Raw genomic sequence first — 16,740 nt, 5'->3', positions numbered from 1 at the left:
CTCTAAATATTCTGGATATTAATCCCTTATTAGATAAATGATTTGCAAGTATTTTTCCCATTCTGTGGATTGTCCTTTTACTCTGCAGACCGTGTCTTTTGATATACAAAACTTTATTATTTTTTAAAGATTTTAAGTAATCTCTACACCCAACATGGGGCTTGAATTCACAACCCTGAGATCAAAAGTCACAGGCTCCACTGACTGCCTTCGGCTCTGGTCATGATCCCTGAGTGCTGGGATTGTGTCCCATGTTGGGCTCCCTGCTCAGCTGGGAGTCTGCTTCTCCCTCTTCCTCTGCCCTCCTTGTGCTCGATCTCTCAAATAAATAAAATATTAAAAAAAAATAAAATATTTATGGAAACTAATCTTTGTTGTTACCTCTGCCTTTGGTGTTATATCCAATAAACCAATGCCAAATCCAATGTTGTAAAGCTTTTGTCCCTTTCTAAAAAAATTTGTGTTATGTTAGTTACCATACGATACATCACTAGTTTTTGATGTAGTGTTTCCAAGATTCATTGTTTATGTATAACACCCAGTGTTCCATGTCCTATGTTTTAAGAGTTTTATTATCTTACATTTAGGTCCTTGATCCATTTTGAGTTAATTTCTGTATATGGTGTTAAGTAAGGGTCCAACTTAATTCTTTTACACGTAGATACCCAATTTTCCCAGCACCATTTGTTGAGAAGACTGCACTTTCCCTCACTGAATGGTTTTGTATCCTTGTTAAAAAAAAAAAAATCACATATGTAACAGTTTACTTCTGACCTCTCTATTCTACTCCATTGGTCTTTTAAATTTTTTTCATCATGATAAGTGTACTGTTTAATCCCCATCCCCTATTTCCTCCATCCCACCACCCACCTCCCCTCTGATAACCAAAAGTTTGTTCTCTTCGGTTAAGTCTGTTTCTTGGTTTTTTTCCTTTACTTGTTTGTTTCTCAAATTCCACATGAGTGAGATCATATGGTCTTGTCCTTCTTTGACTGATTTATCTTGCTCAGCATATCTTCCAGCTCCATCCATGTTGTAGCAAATGATAAGACTTTATTCTTTGTTATTGCTTAATTGTATATACATTCCATTGTATATACATACCACCTCTTTATCCATTCATCAGTGGACACTTGGGCTGCTTCCATGGTTTGGCTATGGTAAATAGTGCTGCAATAAATATAGGGGTGCATGTATACCTTTGAGTTAGTGGGTTTTTTTTTTTTTTTTAAAGATTTGACAGAGAGAGATAGAGAGATCACAAGCAGGGGGTGCTGCAGGAAGAGGGGGAAGCAGCCTCCCCACTGAGCAAGGAGCCCAAATGAGGACTCGATCCCAGGACCCTGGGATCGTGCCAAAGGCATATTCTTAACCAACTGAGCCACCCAGGCATCCCTGAGTTAGTGTTTTTGTATTTTTGGATAAATACCCAGAAGTGGTAATTCCTGAATCATAGGATAGTTCTAATTTAAATTTTTTTGAGGAACCTCCAAACTGTTTTCCACAATGGCTGTACCAGTTTGCATTCCTGCCAATAGTACATGAGAGTTCCTTTTTTCACATCATTGGCAACACTGGTTGGTTGTTTTTTGGTTTTAGCCATTCTGACAGGTGTGAGGTGATATCTCATTATAGTTTTGTATTCCACTGGTCATATTTGTCTTTATGCCAATACTAGTTTTGGTTACTGTACTGTTGTAGTGAATTATAAAATTAGGAACTCTGAGTCTTCCAGGTTTTTTTCTTTTAAAATATTATTTTGGGGGCGCCTGGGTGGCTCAGTTGGTTAAACAGCTGCCTTTGGCTCAGGTCATGATCCCAGAGTCCTGGGATGGAGCCCCACATGGGGTTCCCTGCTCAGCAGAGAGCCTGCTTCTCCCTCTCCCTCCTGCTCTGCCTACTTGTGCTCTCTCTGTATCTGTCAAATAAATAAATAAAAAATCTTAAAAAAATATTGTTTTGGCTATTTAAGGGTCCCTTGAGATTCCATGTGAGTTTTAGTATGGGTTTTTCTATTTCTGCAAAAAATGTCATTGGAATTTTGACAAACATCGCATTGTATTTGTAGATCATGTTGGGTAGTACTGACATTTTAACAACATTAAGTCTCCTAAATCCATGAACATGAGAAGTGTTTCCATCTATTTTTATCTTCTTTATTTTCTTTCAGCCATGCTTTATAAACTTTATAGTTTTACAAATCTTTCATCTCTCTGGTTAAAATAATTCTCAAGCATTTTATTCTCTTTGATGTTACTGTAAATGGAATTCCTTTTCAGACTGTTCATTGTGTATAGAAATGCAACTAATTTTTTATGTTGACTCTATATGCTGCTACTTTGCTGAATTTATTTATTACTTCTAAGAGTTTTTATGTTCAGTCCTTAGGGTTTTCTATAGGTAAGATCATATGGTCTGCAAACAAATTTTATTTCTTCCCTTCCAGTTTGGATGCCTTTTATTTTCTTGCCTAATTCCTTTAGCTAGTATTTCTAATAACTGTATTGAATAGAAATGGTAAAAGCAGGTATCCTTGCCTTGTTCCTGATCTTAGAGAAACAGCTTTCAGTCTTTCACCACTGCGTATGTTTGCTGTGTGTTTTTCATACATGGCTTTATCACATTTAAGTAGCTCCCTTCTATTCCTATTTCACTAAGTGTTTTTAATCATGAGAGGGTGTTGTCAAATGCCTTTAAAAAATTATCTTCATTAACATATAATGTATTATTTGCCCCAGGGGTACAGGTCTGTTAATCATCAGGCTTACACATTTCACAGCACTCCCCATAGCACATACCCTCCCCAATGTCCATAACCCAGCCACCCTCTCCCTAACCCCCCCCCCCCCCAGCAACCCTCAGTTTGTTTTGTGAGATTAAGAGTCTCTTATGGTTTGTCTCCCTCCTGATCCCATCTTGTTTCATTTTTTCCTTCCCTACCCCCCAAACCCCATCCTGCCTCTCAAATTCCTCATATTAGAGAGATCATATGATAATTGTCTTTCTCTGATTGACTTCTTTTGCTCAGCATAATACCCTCTAGTCCACCCACATTTTGCAAATGGCAAGATTTCTTCTGATGGCTGCATAGTATTCCATTGTGTGTGTGTGTGTATGTGTGTGTGTGTATACCACATCTTCTTTATCCATTCATCTGTTGATGGACATCTAGGTTCTTTCCATAGTTTGGCTATTGGACACTGCTGCTATAAACATTCAGGTGCACATGCCCCTTTGGATCACTACATTTGTGTCTTTAGGGTAAATACCCAGTAGTGCGATTGCTGGGTCGTAGAATAGCTCTATTTTCAACTCTTTGAGGAACCTCCATTCTGTTTTCCAGAGTGGCTGCAGCAGCTTGCATTTCCACCAACAGTGTAGGAGGGTTCCCCTTTTTCCATATCCTCGCTGACATCTGTCATTTCCTGACTTGTTAAATTTTAGCCTCAAGTACCCTTTTTAAAAAGGTAATCTCTATGCCCAATGTGGGGCTCACACTCATGACCTTGAGATCAAGAGTCACATGTTCTACCAGACTGAGCCATTCAGGTGCCCCTGTCAAATGTTTTTCTGCACTGAGATGATTTGTGTTTTTTCCTTCATTTTGTTGATATGGCATATTATGATTTGACATATTGACATGATTGACCATGAAAATATGTCAAATCATCCTTGTATTCCAAGAATAAAATTACCTGGTCATGGTGTGTAATCCTCTTAATATGTTGGTGAGTTCTATTTGCTAGAATTCTGTTGAGGATTTTTGTTATCAATGTTCATAAGAGATATTGGCCTGTAGTTTTCTTGCAGTGTCTTTGTATGGTCTTTGTATCGTGGTAATGGTTGCCTCACAAAATTAATTAGGAAGTGTTTCCTTCTGTTCATTTTTTTTTTTTTTAAGTTTGAGAAGGACTGGCATTAATTTTTTAAATGCTTGATAAAATCCATTGGTGAAACCACCAGCTCCAGGGCTTTTCTTTGTTAGGAGGTTTTGATTACTGATTCAAGCTCCTTAGCCATTATAGGTTTCTCTACATTTTCTATTTCTTTTTGATTTAATCTTGGTAGGTTTGTGTTTCTAGGAGCTTGTTCACTTGTTACACAATTTTTTGGTGCACAACTGGTCATAGTACTCTTATATTCCTTTTTATTTCTATAGATTCCTTACTAATGCCCCCACTTTCATTTCAGATTTTAGTAATTTAAATCTTTTTTCTTAGTCCATCTAGCTAAAGGTCTGTCTTTTTTGTTCTAGGAATCAACTTTTGGTTTCATTCATTTTCTCTATCACTTTCTTTTTTGTCTTTTGTTGATCTCTGCTCTAATCTTTATTGTTTCCTTCCTATTGTTAGTTCTGGGTGTAGACTGTTGTTCTTTTTCTAGGGGTAGAGACTTGCAACAATGACAATGGACACTTTTTCTAGGGGTAGGGACTTGCAATAATGACAATGGACACCTGCCTTTGTGTTTGCACCTCCACAACCAAAAGAAGCAATCAGCTATTAGAGAGAGCACAGTTGTCTGAAATTTGGAGAACCAAACCTTTCTGCCCACCTTGGCCCCCACAAGCTGCTCAAGAAAGGCATGCATGGCTGCCTGCTATGGGCTGAAGGTGGGGAAAGAGTAGCCGCTATCAGCCTAAAAGCCGAAATTAACCAAAATTAACCATTCAAACCTTCCCCTAGGAGCCTTCCCCTTCAAGAAACCTTCCTCTTCAAGCCTTCAATAGACTCCTGAGTTCCCAAGTAGTTACTTCTGACAAATTCTGTTAAGTCCATTTGTGTCTAGGTGGGGAAATGGATTCCTGGTGCTTCTTACTCCATCTTCTCTCTAGCTCTACCACTGACAAATTTTTAAATGTTTAACTAACCTTGCATTCTTGAATAATCCCAACTTGGTTATTTTATCTTATTTAAAAAAATTAATTGAGCTCAATTTAATTGTATTTTGGCAAGGATTTTTTCATCTATATTTGTGTTAAGATTGCCTTATCATTTTCATTTTCTATGAGGTCTTAGTCAGGTTTTGGTATTAAATTAATGTCCATAAAATCAGTTGAAGAATTTGTGTTAAGATTTATGTTATTTAGCTTTTGGTAGAATTCAGTAAGTCCTGTTGGCCTAGTGTTTTATTTCTGGGAAGGTTTTTCGTAAGAGAGTTAAGTTCTTTAATAGGAATGGCATTAGATTTTCTATTTCGTTTTTTCCTTTTCTGTTTCTTAAGACTTTTCAGAAAGATTTTTAAAGTATAACTTTCAAAGATAGAAGAGGAATATCGTAAATATACAACTGATGAATTTTAACCAACTTAAACTTACTTGTGTACCATCTAGTACCTAGATCAAGATCTAGAATATTACATCAGTACCCCAGAATCTCATTCCAGTCACCTACCTACCTTTGAAGAGTAACCTCCATTTGACTTCTGTGAGCCATGATTACACTGAAATCATAGAGTATGTATAAAGGGATCCTAGACTACATATACTTTTAAGTATGGATTTCTTTTTTACTCACATTATGTTTGTGAGATTCTTCCATACTTTTGTGTGTAGTTGGAGATTGCTAATTCTCAATATTGTAGAATATTTCATTGTGTAAGTAGGTCATAATTTATGTATTCACTGATTTATATTTGGATAGTGTTTTTGGTTATTCTGAACAGTACTTCTGTCAGCAATATAGTACCTGTCTTTGGTGAACATGCATAAACATTTCAGTTGAGCACATATTTAGAAATGAGATTTCTGGATCTTTAAGTTATGTGTATGTCCAGTTTTAAGAGATACTGTAAACCATTTACCAGTGTGGATGTGCCAAATTTATACTCCCATCAGTGCTATGAGTTTCAGTTGTTCCATGTCCTTGCTAACAACTGTTTCCATTTTAGCTATTTTTGGTGTGTGGGTGGCAATATATGACATTAGGGTTTTTTGTGTTTCTTTTGTTTTTTAAGTAGGCTCCATGTCCAAAGTGGGGCTTGAACTCATGACCCTGAGATCAAGTGTCGCATGCTCTACCGACTGAGCCAGCTAGGAGCCCCGATGTTACAGTTTTAATTTGTGTTTCCATGTCCAATTGAGTACCATCTCATACGTTTATTCCCTATCTGGATATCTCCTTCATGAGCTAAGTCCTTTGCTCATTTTTCTATTGGGTTGCTTGTGTTAACCTTTTTAAGGCTTATCTGATGTGCAGTGATATCCCATTTTCATTCCTGATACTATTTATGCCTTTATTTTATTTTCTTGATCTTTCTCACTAATGGTATGCAGTATTTTTAAAGAAAATATATTTTTTTTAATTTTTAAAGATTTTTATTTCTTTATTTGACAGAGAGAGATCACAAGCAGGCAGAGAGGCCCACAGAGAGAGAGAGGAGGAAGCAGACTCTCCGCCGAGCAGAGAGCCCGATGCGGGGCTCGATCCCAGGACCCTGAGATCATGACCTGAGCCGAAGGCAGTGGCTTAACCCACTGAGCCACCCAGGTGCCCCTAAAGAAAATATTTTTGACTTTGTTGATCTTGTCTACTATGTTTGTTCTCTTTGACTGTATTTCTACTTTCTTTGAGTTTCATTGACTGGTCTTTTTCTAATTTCTCAAGACCTTAGACTGCTAATATTTGACTTCCTACATTCTTTCCTAGTATTTAGGGCTGTGGATTTTCCATCACCAAGGCTACCATATTTCAAATTCATTTACTTGACAATTTCATTGCCATTTAGTTCAAAACATTTATTAACTTATGCTGTGATTTTTTTCTTTGACCCATCCAGAAGTAAAATGCTTAATTTCCAAATATATGGGAATTTTATAGAGACCTATTTTTTTTTTTTAAGATTTTTATTTACTTGACAGAGAGAGATAGCGAAAGAGGGAATACAAGTAGGGGGAGTGGGAGAGGGAGAAGCAGGTTCCCAACTGAGCAGGGAGCCCAATGCTGGGCTCAATCCCAGGACCCCGGGACCACGACCTGAGCCGAAGGCAAACGCCCAAAGACTGAGCCATCCAGGCATCCCTCTAGTTATCTATTTTAATTATTGATTTCTATTTTAATTTCACCATGGTCAGAGAATATTTGTTTTCAATCACTGAAATTTGTGGCTTAGCATATAATTAGTTTTGGTAATTGTTCTATGTGCATTTGAAATGAATGTGTATTTACACATTGCAGATGTTGAATGCAGTGTTTTTTACATACATTAGTTAGGTAAAGTTTTTACTTTGTGTTCTATATCCATACTGATATGTTTGTTTTCTTATTCTATTACTTCCTGACTGATCTGTTAAGTTCTCCCATTGTGATTTTGGAATTATTCTTTTCCTGTATAATTATCAATTTATGCTTTACATATTTTGAGACTGTATTAAGTACAAATGTATAAATATACCTTTCCAATGGACTGAACCTTTCTTTCATTTTTATGAAATGCTCATTTTTATGTCTAGCAATAATTTCCTGCTTTTAGATATACTTTGATAACAAATACAAACAAACTTACTTTTGGTTAGTGTTTGTACAACATACCTTTTTTTGTAGACTCTCACTTTCAGCTTTTCCATGGCCTAATATTTAAGGTGTGTCTTATGAAAGCAACATATAGTTGATGGGTATCATAACACACTATTCCAAAATATGGCACTCTGGCATACTGAATATTCTAAGCTGAAGGAAAATTTTGAAAAATGGCAGGTATATGAAGGACTCTGACCTTCCCTGAGGCAGGTCAAAGATCCTCATGTGAGAGGTGGCATTTCTATACCTGGAGGAAACAAACATCCTTATCTCCAAAGATGGCAGGACACTGGTAAGAATTTGAACAAAGAAGCCTTGCTAAGTTTCCCTAGTTTGCTACTCTTATATTCTTTGGTACTATTACATTTTCCCAGGACTGTCCATTTGTCACCAAACCTAGTATAAAAATGCTCAAATTTAACTGTTTTTTTTGGGTCTTCATTTCCTTATGAATGCTCCCATGTCACATGAAACCTGAATTAAAAATAAATTTGTATGTTAATAGGTCTTTTGTTACAGAGGTCCAAGTGAAAACCTAGTAGAGAGAAAAGAATTTTTTCCCCTCCTACAAGAGCAACATCTAGTTTATTTTTTCTTCAACTATTCTGACAATCCTTGTTTTTTAATCAGACCATTTAGTCTAGCATTTAGTTAATGAAATATTTGGGTTCATTTAAATCATCTTACTAACTGTATCCATTTTGTCCCATCTGTTCTGTTTCTATTTGCTCTTTATCTCTTTAGTTTTTATTTAAATTCAATTTTTGCCCTCTATTAGTAAGTAGTTACACATTATTTTATTCTTTTAGTGGTTACACAGAGCTAGACCATTCAGTAATTAATAGCCATATGTGACTACTTAGGCTTAAAATTCTAATACATGTTACCGTATACACTTTAGTATATTAATGCCCTTGCTGCTGATTGCTAATATAACAGAATGCTTATTCAATCCTCACAATAACCATTTGAAGAGAGTATACGATTATTCTCTCCATTTTACAGATAAGGGAACTGAGATGCAGCAAAGGTAAGTAAACGATCCAATCTAGTACATGACAGAGACTGGATTTGTACTTAGAGGTTTGTGCTTTAGGCATTTATACTTACATGATATTTTCCATGGATTTGGGTTTAATAAAAATGGAGATTGGGTAAAGTTGTGCAATCTGTAATCTCTTTATGGCATTTCCAGACACATCGAGGATACAGTGTTTGCCCTAAAATAGAGGAAATAAAGAAGAAAAACAAGTGAAGCAAGTATTTTCAATTATATCAAAGGTACATTTCCTACAGGTACAAAATCTGGATTATGATACGTTTGGCTCCTGTTCACTTTAAGCAAACTTGTCATTTCTGTTAGCAAATTTCAGAGGGGAAATGAAGACAATGAATAATGACTATGAATAATTAATTTCCATTTTCAAATATTACATTTAGAAAGGAATGAAAATATAGTTCCCTTACTCCTAGCTTTCATAGACCAGTCTCAAAATGGCAACCAATATGGGGCTTCTAAATTTATTTTGCCAAGAAAAACCACCCTAAGCTACCATTTTACCATAACTATCATTTTCTTTTCTTAAAGATTTTATTTATTTATTTGACACAGAGACACAGGGAGAGAGGGAATACAAGCAGGGGGAGTGGGTGGGAGAGAAGCAGGCTTCCCACTGAGCAGGGAGCCTGATGCAGGGCTTGATCCCAGGACCCTGGGATCATGAACTGAGTGAGCCTAAGGAAGACGCTTAATGACTGAGCCATCCAGGCACCCTCATAACTATCATTTCTTTAAAGAATATACAATCAACAAGAAGATAAAAAGCCTAAAATGAAGGAGAATCTTTAAAATTGAATAAATTTAAACTTATAAAACCTCATTACCACTAATCTATTTCTCATTTTATTGGGGACCAGCAAAAACTTTATCACAAACTGGCAATTAGGAACCCCACTTCTGGATTTGGACATTTTTCTGACATGCTTAAATTCACTTACAAAGGCCATTTGGATTTTTATATTTATGAAAAGTGTTCCTATGTTAAATAGGGCAGTAATCATAACTTATTAAATAGATTTTATTATATTTTAAATCAGGTACTGCCTCATAATGCATTTTTAAAGAAAGATTTGTTTATTTTAGAGAGCAAGAGAGAATCTTCAAGCAGACTCCCCACTTAGTGCAGAGCCTGATACAGGGATCAATCCCCAGGACCCTGAGATTGTGACCTGAGCCAAAATCAAGAGTGGGATGCTTAATCAACTGAGCCACCTAGGCACCCCTCATAATACATATTGTAATCCAAGGGCTTAAGAGTGTACTTCAATGAACAATTTCAATTTAGTAGGAATATTTATTTATAGATTTTATTTGTTATTTTACAGAGAGAACAAGAGTGGGCGGTAGGGGGTGGAAGGGAAGAGGGTGAGAGAATCTCAAGCAGAGGCCCTGCTATGCACGGAGTCCAAAGCAAGGCTTGATCTCATGATCCTGAGATCATGACCTGAGCTGAAATGAAGAGGAGCGGATACCCAAATGATTGAGCCACCCAGGTGCCCATGAGCAATACATCTTAATTTTATATACTGCTAGTTTTGAAAAGTATCTTTCATTTTATAATAGTCTTTAGTTTTATAATGAATTTATAATTTATCTTACAAAATAAATTTTATCAATATTGTGATAGATTTTATATGATTCCCCAGGTATACTATTATCTGAGAATAGAGATAGTTTTACTTTTCCCCCTCAATTTTTATGCATGTAATTGGTTTCTCTTGTCTTAACAGCACTAATGCCTCAAGTACAATGAATAACTTGAGTACGATGTTGAATAGCAGTAGAGATAATGGACATCCTTGCTTTGCTCCTCAATAATGGAACTGCCTTGTATTTTGCCTCATATTTCCCCTATTAAGGATTTTAAATTAAGAGTATCTGTCTATCCATCCATTTTCATCTCTCTCTCGTTTTTCCTTTTTATTTATTTTTTAAAAAATATTTTATTTATTTATTTGACAGACAGACATCACAAGTAGGCAGAGAGAGGGGGAAGCAGACTCCCTGCTGAGTGGAGAGTATGATACAGGGCTTGATTCCAGGACCCTGAGATTGTGACCTGAGCTGAAGGCAGAGGCTCAACACACTAAACCACTCAGGTACCCCTTCTTTTTCCTTTTTAAAATGTAACACCAATCTCTGGATTTTTGAGTCCCTCCGCCCCCCAGCCCCCACAAGGAAAGGTACTCTACCAAAAGCTTTTTAGGCATCTATGGATATATGAATTTTTTCTTTAGATTTGTGGAAGATTATATTAATTAATTTTCTAACTTTGAACTGACCTTAAATTCCTTTAGTCCCATTTGGTCACAGTGTATTACTTTTGCAATGTGGTATTGGATTCTGTTTACTAAAAATATTTAACATTTTTGCATTAATATTTGTGATATTGGTCTATGATTTTTCTTGTCTCCAGCACACTTAGATATCAAAAAAAGAATGCCCCTGAGCAGATTATAGGGCTTTAGAACAATCTAACCTTTGATATTTGGTAGAATTCCCCTGAGAAGCCATGTGAGTCTGGTGTTCTTTGTCGGGTAGTTCCTTGATAATTTGCTCTATTTCTTCTAAAGAAATCTTTCCCTTTCTAATAGGTCAATTTTGGTAAACAACATTTTTCTAAAAAATTATCCATCACAAACATGTTTTAAAATTTGTTTATATAGACATATACAAATAGTCTTTTATGATTGGTACGATATGGTATGTCCCCTTGACATTTCTGTTTCTATTATTTTTTTCCTTTTTTAAAAAAATTAGGTTTGAGGCGCCTGGATGGCTCAGTGGGTTAAGCCTCTGCCTTCTGCTCAGGTCATGATCTCAGGGTCCTGGGATTAAGCCCTGAGTCCAGCTTTCTGCTTGGCGGGGAGCCTGCTTCCCCCTCTCTCTCTGCCTGCTGCTCTGCCTACTTGTGATCTTTCAAATAAATAAAATATTTTTTAAAAAATTAAAAAAAAATTAGATTAGCTCATGGTTTGTCTATTGTGTTAACCTTTTCTAGATCTTCTATTTTCTACCTTAAATTCTTTAAAAAACATTTTATGAATTATTTTTAGTGTAAAAAATATATGTGAGTTGACAAAACATTTAAGTAGTTCAGCAAGGATGGATTGTCAGTTTTTATTTTAAACAGCTTGATTAAGGTGTAACTGACATACAATAAACTGCAGGTATTTAAAGTACATAATTAAAAAATTTTTTAAAAATATTTTATTTATTTATTTGGGAGACAGAGAGAGAGCACAAGCATGGGGGTGAGGGGCAGAGGGAGAAGCAGACTCCCCACTGAGCAGGGAGCCCCAGATCATGAGCTGAAGGCACATGCTTAACCGAGTGAGCCATCCAGGCACCCCTAAAATATACCATTTGTTTTGACATGTGTATACACCCTGAAATCATCATAAAAATCAGGATAATAAACGTATTAGTCACCCTCAAAAGTTTCCTCATGCCTCTTTGAAACTTCTCCCTCTAGTCCTTTCCCAAGCAACCACTGGTCTCCTGTGATTATAGATAACTTTGTATGGACATACGCTTTCTTTTTTCTTGGGCAAATGCCCAGAAATGGATCATATGCTAGGCAACTGTTTTTCTTAAATCTCGTTAATTCATTCAGGGAATGCTGGCACACGAGGGTTGGGGCAGGTAGGGGAGAGGAAACAGAATCTTAAGCAGGGTCCACCACATCCAGTGTAAGTCTGATGCAGGGCTCAGTCTCACAACTCTGAGATCATGACCCCAGCCAAAATGAAGATTTGGATAAGTAACTGACGAAGCCACCCAGGCATCCTCAAACTGTTTTTCAAAGTGGTTGTATATAAAATGTTTTATTTTCACCCAGTGGAGTATGAGAGTTCCATTTGCTCCATATCTCTGTCAAAACTTAGTAATGGTCAGTTAGAATAATTTAGCCATTCTAACGGGTGTGTAATAGGAACTCATTATGGTTTCAATTTGCATTTTCCTAATGACTGATTATGCTGAATATCTTTTTATGTGTTTACTGGCCATCTTCTTTAGAGATGTCTTTTTAAATACTTTGCCCATTTTTAAATCGGGATGTCTTTATTTTTTTTTTTTTTTATAAATGCGCTCACATTCTTTTTTTTAAAGATTTTTTTATTTATTTATTTGACAGAGAGAGATCACAAGCAGGCAGAGAGGCAGGCAGAGAGAGAGGAGGAAGCAGGCTCTCCGCCGAGCAGAGAGCCCGATGCGGGGCTCGATCCCAGGACCCCGAGATCATGACCTGAGCCGAAGGCAGCGGCTTAACCCGCTGAGCCACCCAGGCGCCCCGGGATGTCTTTATTATTATATTACAAGACTTCTTTATATATTCTGAATACAAGTTTTTCATGAGATACATAATTTGAAACTATCTTCTCCTAGTATATGGCCTTTTTTATTCTCTTAAGAGTTTTTTTCAAGAGCAGAGTTTTAATAATTTCAATGAAATCCAATTTGTCATCATTTTTCTTTTATGGACTGTGCTTTCAGTATACCATCGAAAAAATCTTTGCCAAACCCAAAGTCATGAAGATTTTTCTGTTTTCTTCTACAGTTTGTAGTTTTAGGCTTTACATTTATGATCTATTTTTAGTTAATTTTTGTATATTATGTGAGGCATGGCTAGTTAATTGTTCTAGCACCATCTGTTGAAAAGACTATCCCCCCTCCCTTTTTAAAAAGATTCTATTTATTTGACAGAGAGTATGAGAGAGCACAAGCAGGGAGAGCAACAGAGGGAGAAGGAGAAACAGGCTTCCCTGCTAAGCAGGGAGCCTGATGCAGGGCTCGATCCCAGGATCCCGAGATCATGACCTGAGCCAAAGGCAGACACTTAACTGAGCCACCCAGGCTCCTTAAGACTATTCCTTTCTCCACTGAACTGCCTTTGAACTTTTGTCCAGTTTTGAACAGTTGTCCATATATATGTGAGTCCATTTAAGGATTCTCTAGTATGTCCTGATGATCTACTTGTCTTCATGCCAGTACCATAGAATCTTGATTACTGTATTTTTCTAAGTCTCAAAAACAAGGTCTGTAAGTCCTTAATATCTTTGATTTTTTTCCAAGTTGTTTTGGCTATTCTAGATTTTCACATTTCCTATAAGCTTGAGAATTAGCATGCCATTTTCTATCGGGGTTGTACTAAGTCTGAAAGTTCAACTGACATCTAAATAATATTAAGGCTTAGAAAACCATGAATATGATATATTTCTCCATTTACTTATGGCTTTAATTCTCTCAGCAATGCTTTGTGGTTCTTAGTGTACTGATCTGTAAATCTTTTGTTAGCTTTATCTCTTAAGTATTTAATATTTTTATGTAAATAATATAACTTATATTATTTAATAAATTCATATTTTTGAAAAATATAGGTATTACAGAATTGATCATTTTAATAGAAATGTAAATGTAATTGAATACAAATGTAAACATTTACATTATGTAAGTAATGTAAATAATGTTATGTAAATAATGTTTTTCAAAATTTCAACTTATCACTGGTTTAAGTACATAGGAATACAGTTGTCTTTTGTATAATAAATTATACTGTATCCTTCATTCTTGCTAAACTTAAGAATTCTAGTAGTTTTTTTGGGTAGAGTCTATCAGATTTTTTACATAATCATATCTGCAAATGAACACAATTTTACTTCTTCCTTTCCAATCTGAAAAACTGTTCTTACTTCCTTTGAACTTACGGAACTGGCTAGGACGTCTACTATAATTCTGAAAACAAGTGGTTTGGGTGTTGGATTTTGCTGAATGCTTTTCTTGAACTATGGAGATGATTGTATGATTTTCCTTTTTTAGTTTAAGACGGTGAGTTATGCTAACTGATTTTCTAATATTTAAATTTACCCTGCACTTATTGCATAAACCCTACTTGGTCATGGCATATTATCTTTTTTCATATATTGTTAAGATTCATTTTGCTTAATTTTTTTTTTTTAGAATTTCTGTATCTGTGTTCATGGGAGGGCTATAGTTTTTTTTTATAATGTGTTTTGAAGTTCTGAAACTTAGGTAATGTTGGACTCAGAATGAACTCGGAAGTATTCATTCTCTTTAAATTTTATGGTAGAAAATGGGTTTTGGTTCTTCCTTAAATGTTTGGTAAAATTTATTACTAAAGCCATCTGTGTCTGGAGATTTTTTGGTGTGTGGTATTAAAATGTCAATGTGAATCAATCTCTTTAGTAGATACAGGACTATTCAAATGATCTATTTCTTCTTATGCCACCCAGGCGCCCCTAATTTTACTTAATTTATTTAATTTTATTGATGAACACTGCTTTTTAATTATGCTAGATGTTGGAAAGTTATTGCTAAATACAAGGTCTATGTCTGGCAAATGTATAGCACCTTAAAATAACCTCCCTTAGATTCATTTTACCATTTCTGTTCTCATTTTCTTTGTTGATCTTACCTATTTTTTTCTGGGGTAAGGCCAGAGGGAGAGGGAGAGAGAATGTTAAGCAGGCTCCATGCCCAGCATGGAGCCTGATGTGAGGTTTGATTTCACAGTCCTCAGATCATAACTTGAGCGGAAATCAAGAGTCGGATGCTTAACCAACTGAACCACCTAAGTACCCTGATCTATTTTACTTTGTATGCATTTTTCTAGGCCACCACAATTATTCAGTTGAATAAATTTATAACATTATTTAAAATGATCAATTCTATAACATCTATCCTGTATTTTTAAAAAAATATGAATTAAAAGTTTCTATTACATATTCTTTTATATTGTCAAAGGCACGTCTGATTAGAAACTATATTCTAGGATCACTTTGGTGCCTTCCTTTTTTTTTTTTTAAAGTTTTTATTTTTAAGTAATTTCTATACCTACCACAGGGTTCGAACTTACAACCCCAAGATCAGGAGTCGTATGCTTTATCGAATGAGTCAGCCAGGCACCTGAGCCAGGTACCCATGGTGCTTACCTTTTCTGCTACTTCCCGCACAGACTGAACACTTGTTCCATACAGATGGTTGTTATACTGCCCAGCTTCAATAAATTTATGTTCTTGAATATCTTTTTCCATCTGCTCTCTTGAAGTCACAAAATGATAATCTCTTCCATCTACCTCGTAGTCTCGTTTTGGTCTAGTTGTATCTTTAATAAAAAATAACTTGAGGAAGTGTTTAGTATTAAACACAACAAATCCATTTTCTTTTTTTTTTTTTTAAAGATTTTATTTATTTATTTGAGAGGAAGAGAATAAGAGAGAGAGAGAGAGAGAGCACAAAACGGGGAAAGTCTGAGGGAGAAGCACACTCCCTGCCGAGCAGAGAGCCCAATGTGGGACTCAATTCTGGGACTCCAGGATCATGACCTGAGCCGAAGGCAGTCGCTTAACCAACTGAACCACTCAGGTGCCAAACAAATCCATTTTCTGCTTCAATGATTATCTCATAAAGTTCAACACAACAGCAGTTAATTGAAATTTTAAAAAGGACAGTAATATGGAAGAATAAGTGATAACACAGTATAAACCACTAAAAAATGGTAATGTGTACTTTTTTTTTTTTTTAAAGATTTTATTTATTTATTTGACAGAGAGAGATCACAAGCAGGCAGAGAGGCAGGCAGAGAGACAGGAGGAAGCAGGCTCCCTGCTGAGCAGAGAGCCCGATGCGGGACTCGATCCCAGGACTCCGAGATCATGACCTGAGCCGAAGGCAGCGGCTTAACCCACTGAGCCACCCAGGCGCCCCGGTAATGTGTACTTTTACCACACATGGTGACAAAATGTTAAGACCAATAATTAAGAATTTTTATGTGGTTACTCACGAGGAACACATGATCCAAATTTGTCAGGAAATTCTGAGATCAAGTCATCATTTATCCTGTCTTTCATAGGTCCCAATATGATCACTGGTCGAGTATAATTAACTATAAAGATAAACTGCATGTTAAAAGGCATAAACACTCAACAAACATCAGTGTTCTTCAGAGTAGAGAACAAAAGTATCCTTAAAAATTATAAAAAATATAATTCTATACATTGCTAATATCACCTCATTACAAATGAGAAAACACAGTTTAGTGTTTTACTAATCCTTTTTGAAGTAGAAATTGTTAGGAAGCAGATAAAAGAAGGGCAAAAGAAACTGGGTAGAAGAGGTGATAAAATCACAGTTGTGATTTAG

General features: G+C 35.9%; 1 protein-coding gene across 11 annotated transcripts in view; it reads right to left on the bottom strand.

Moving 5' to 3' along the window:
- DLG1 (discs large MAGUK scaffold protein 1) overlaps window positions 1–16,740 on the bottom strand; it is a 259,278-nt gene that overhangs the window by 4,465 nt on the left and 238,073 nt on the right. For 10 of the 11 annotated variants that reach the window (XM_047733750.1, XM_047733758.1, XM_047733740.1 and 7 more), the window contains 3 exons: window positions 16,382–16,483; window positions 15,531–15,703; window positions 8,628–8,737 (listed from right to left, as the gene is read on the bottom strand). In XM_047733750.1, coding sequence (XP_047589706.1) covers window positions 8,628–8,737; window positions 15,531–15,703; window positions 16,382–16,483 — 385 coding nt within the window. Of the gene's footprint in view, window positions 1–8,627; window positions 8,738–15,530; window positions 15,704–15,914; window positions 16,102–16,311; window positions 16,484–16,740 lie in introns of those variants that run through there. The other variant, XR_007128143.1, reaches the window with a different exon arrangement.

Source organism: Lutra lutra, chromosome 1 (genome assembly GCF_902655055.1).
Source record: "Lutra lutra chromosome 1, mLutLut1.2, whole genome shotgun sequence".
NCBI classification, from domain to species: domain Eukaryota; kingdom Metazoa; phylum Chordata; class Mammalia; order Carnivora; family Mustelidae; genus Lutra; species Lutra lutra.
The sequence above is the reverse complement of the archived record's forward strand: the minus strand, read 5'-3'. Positions and strand labels throughout refer to the sequence as shown.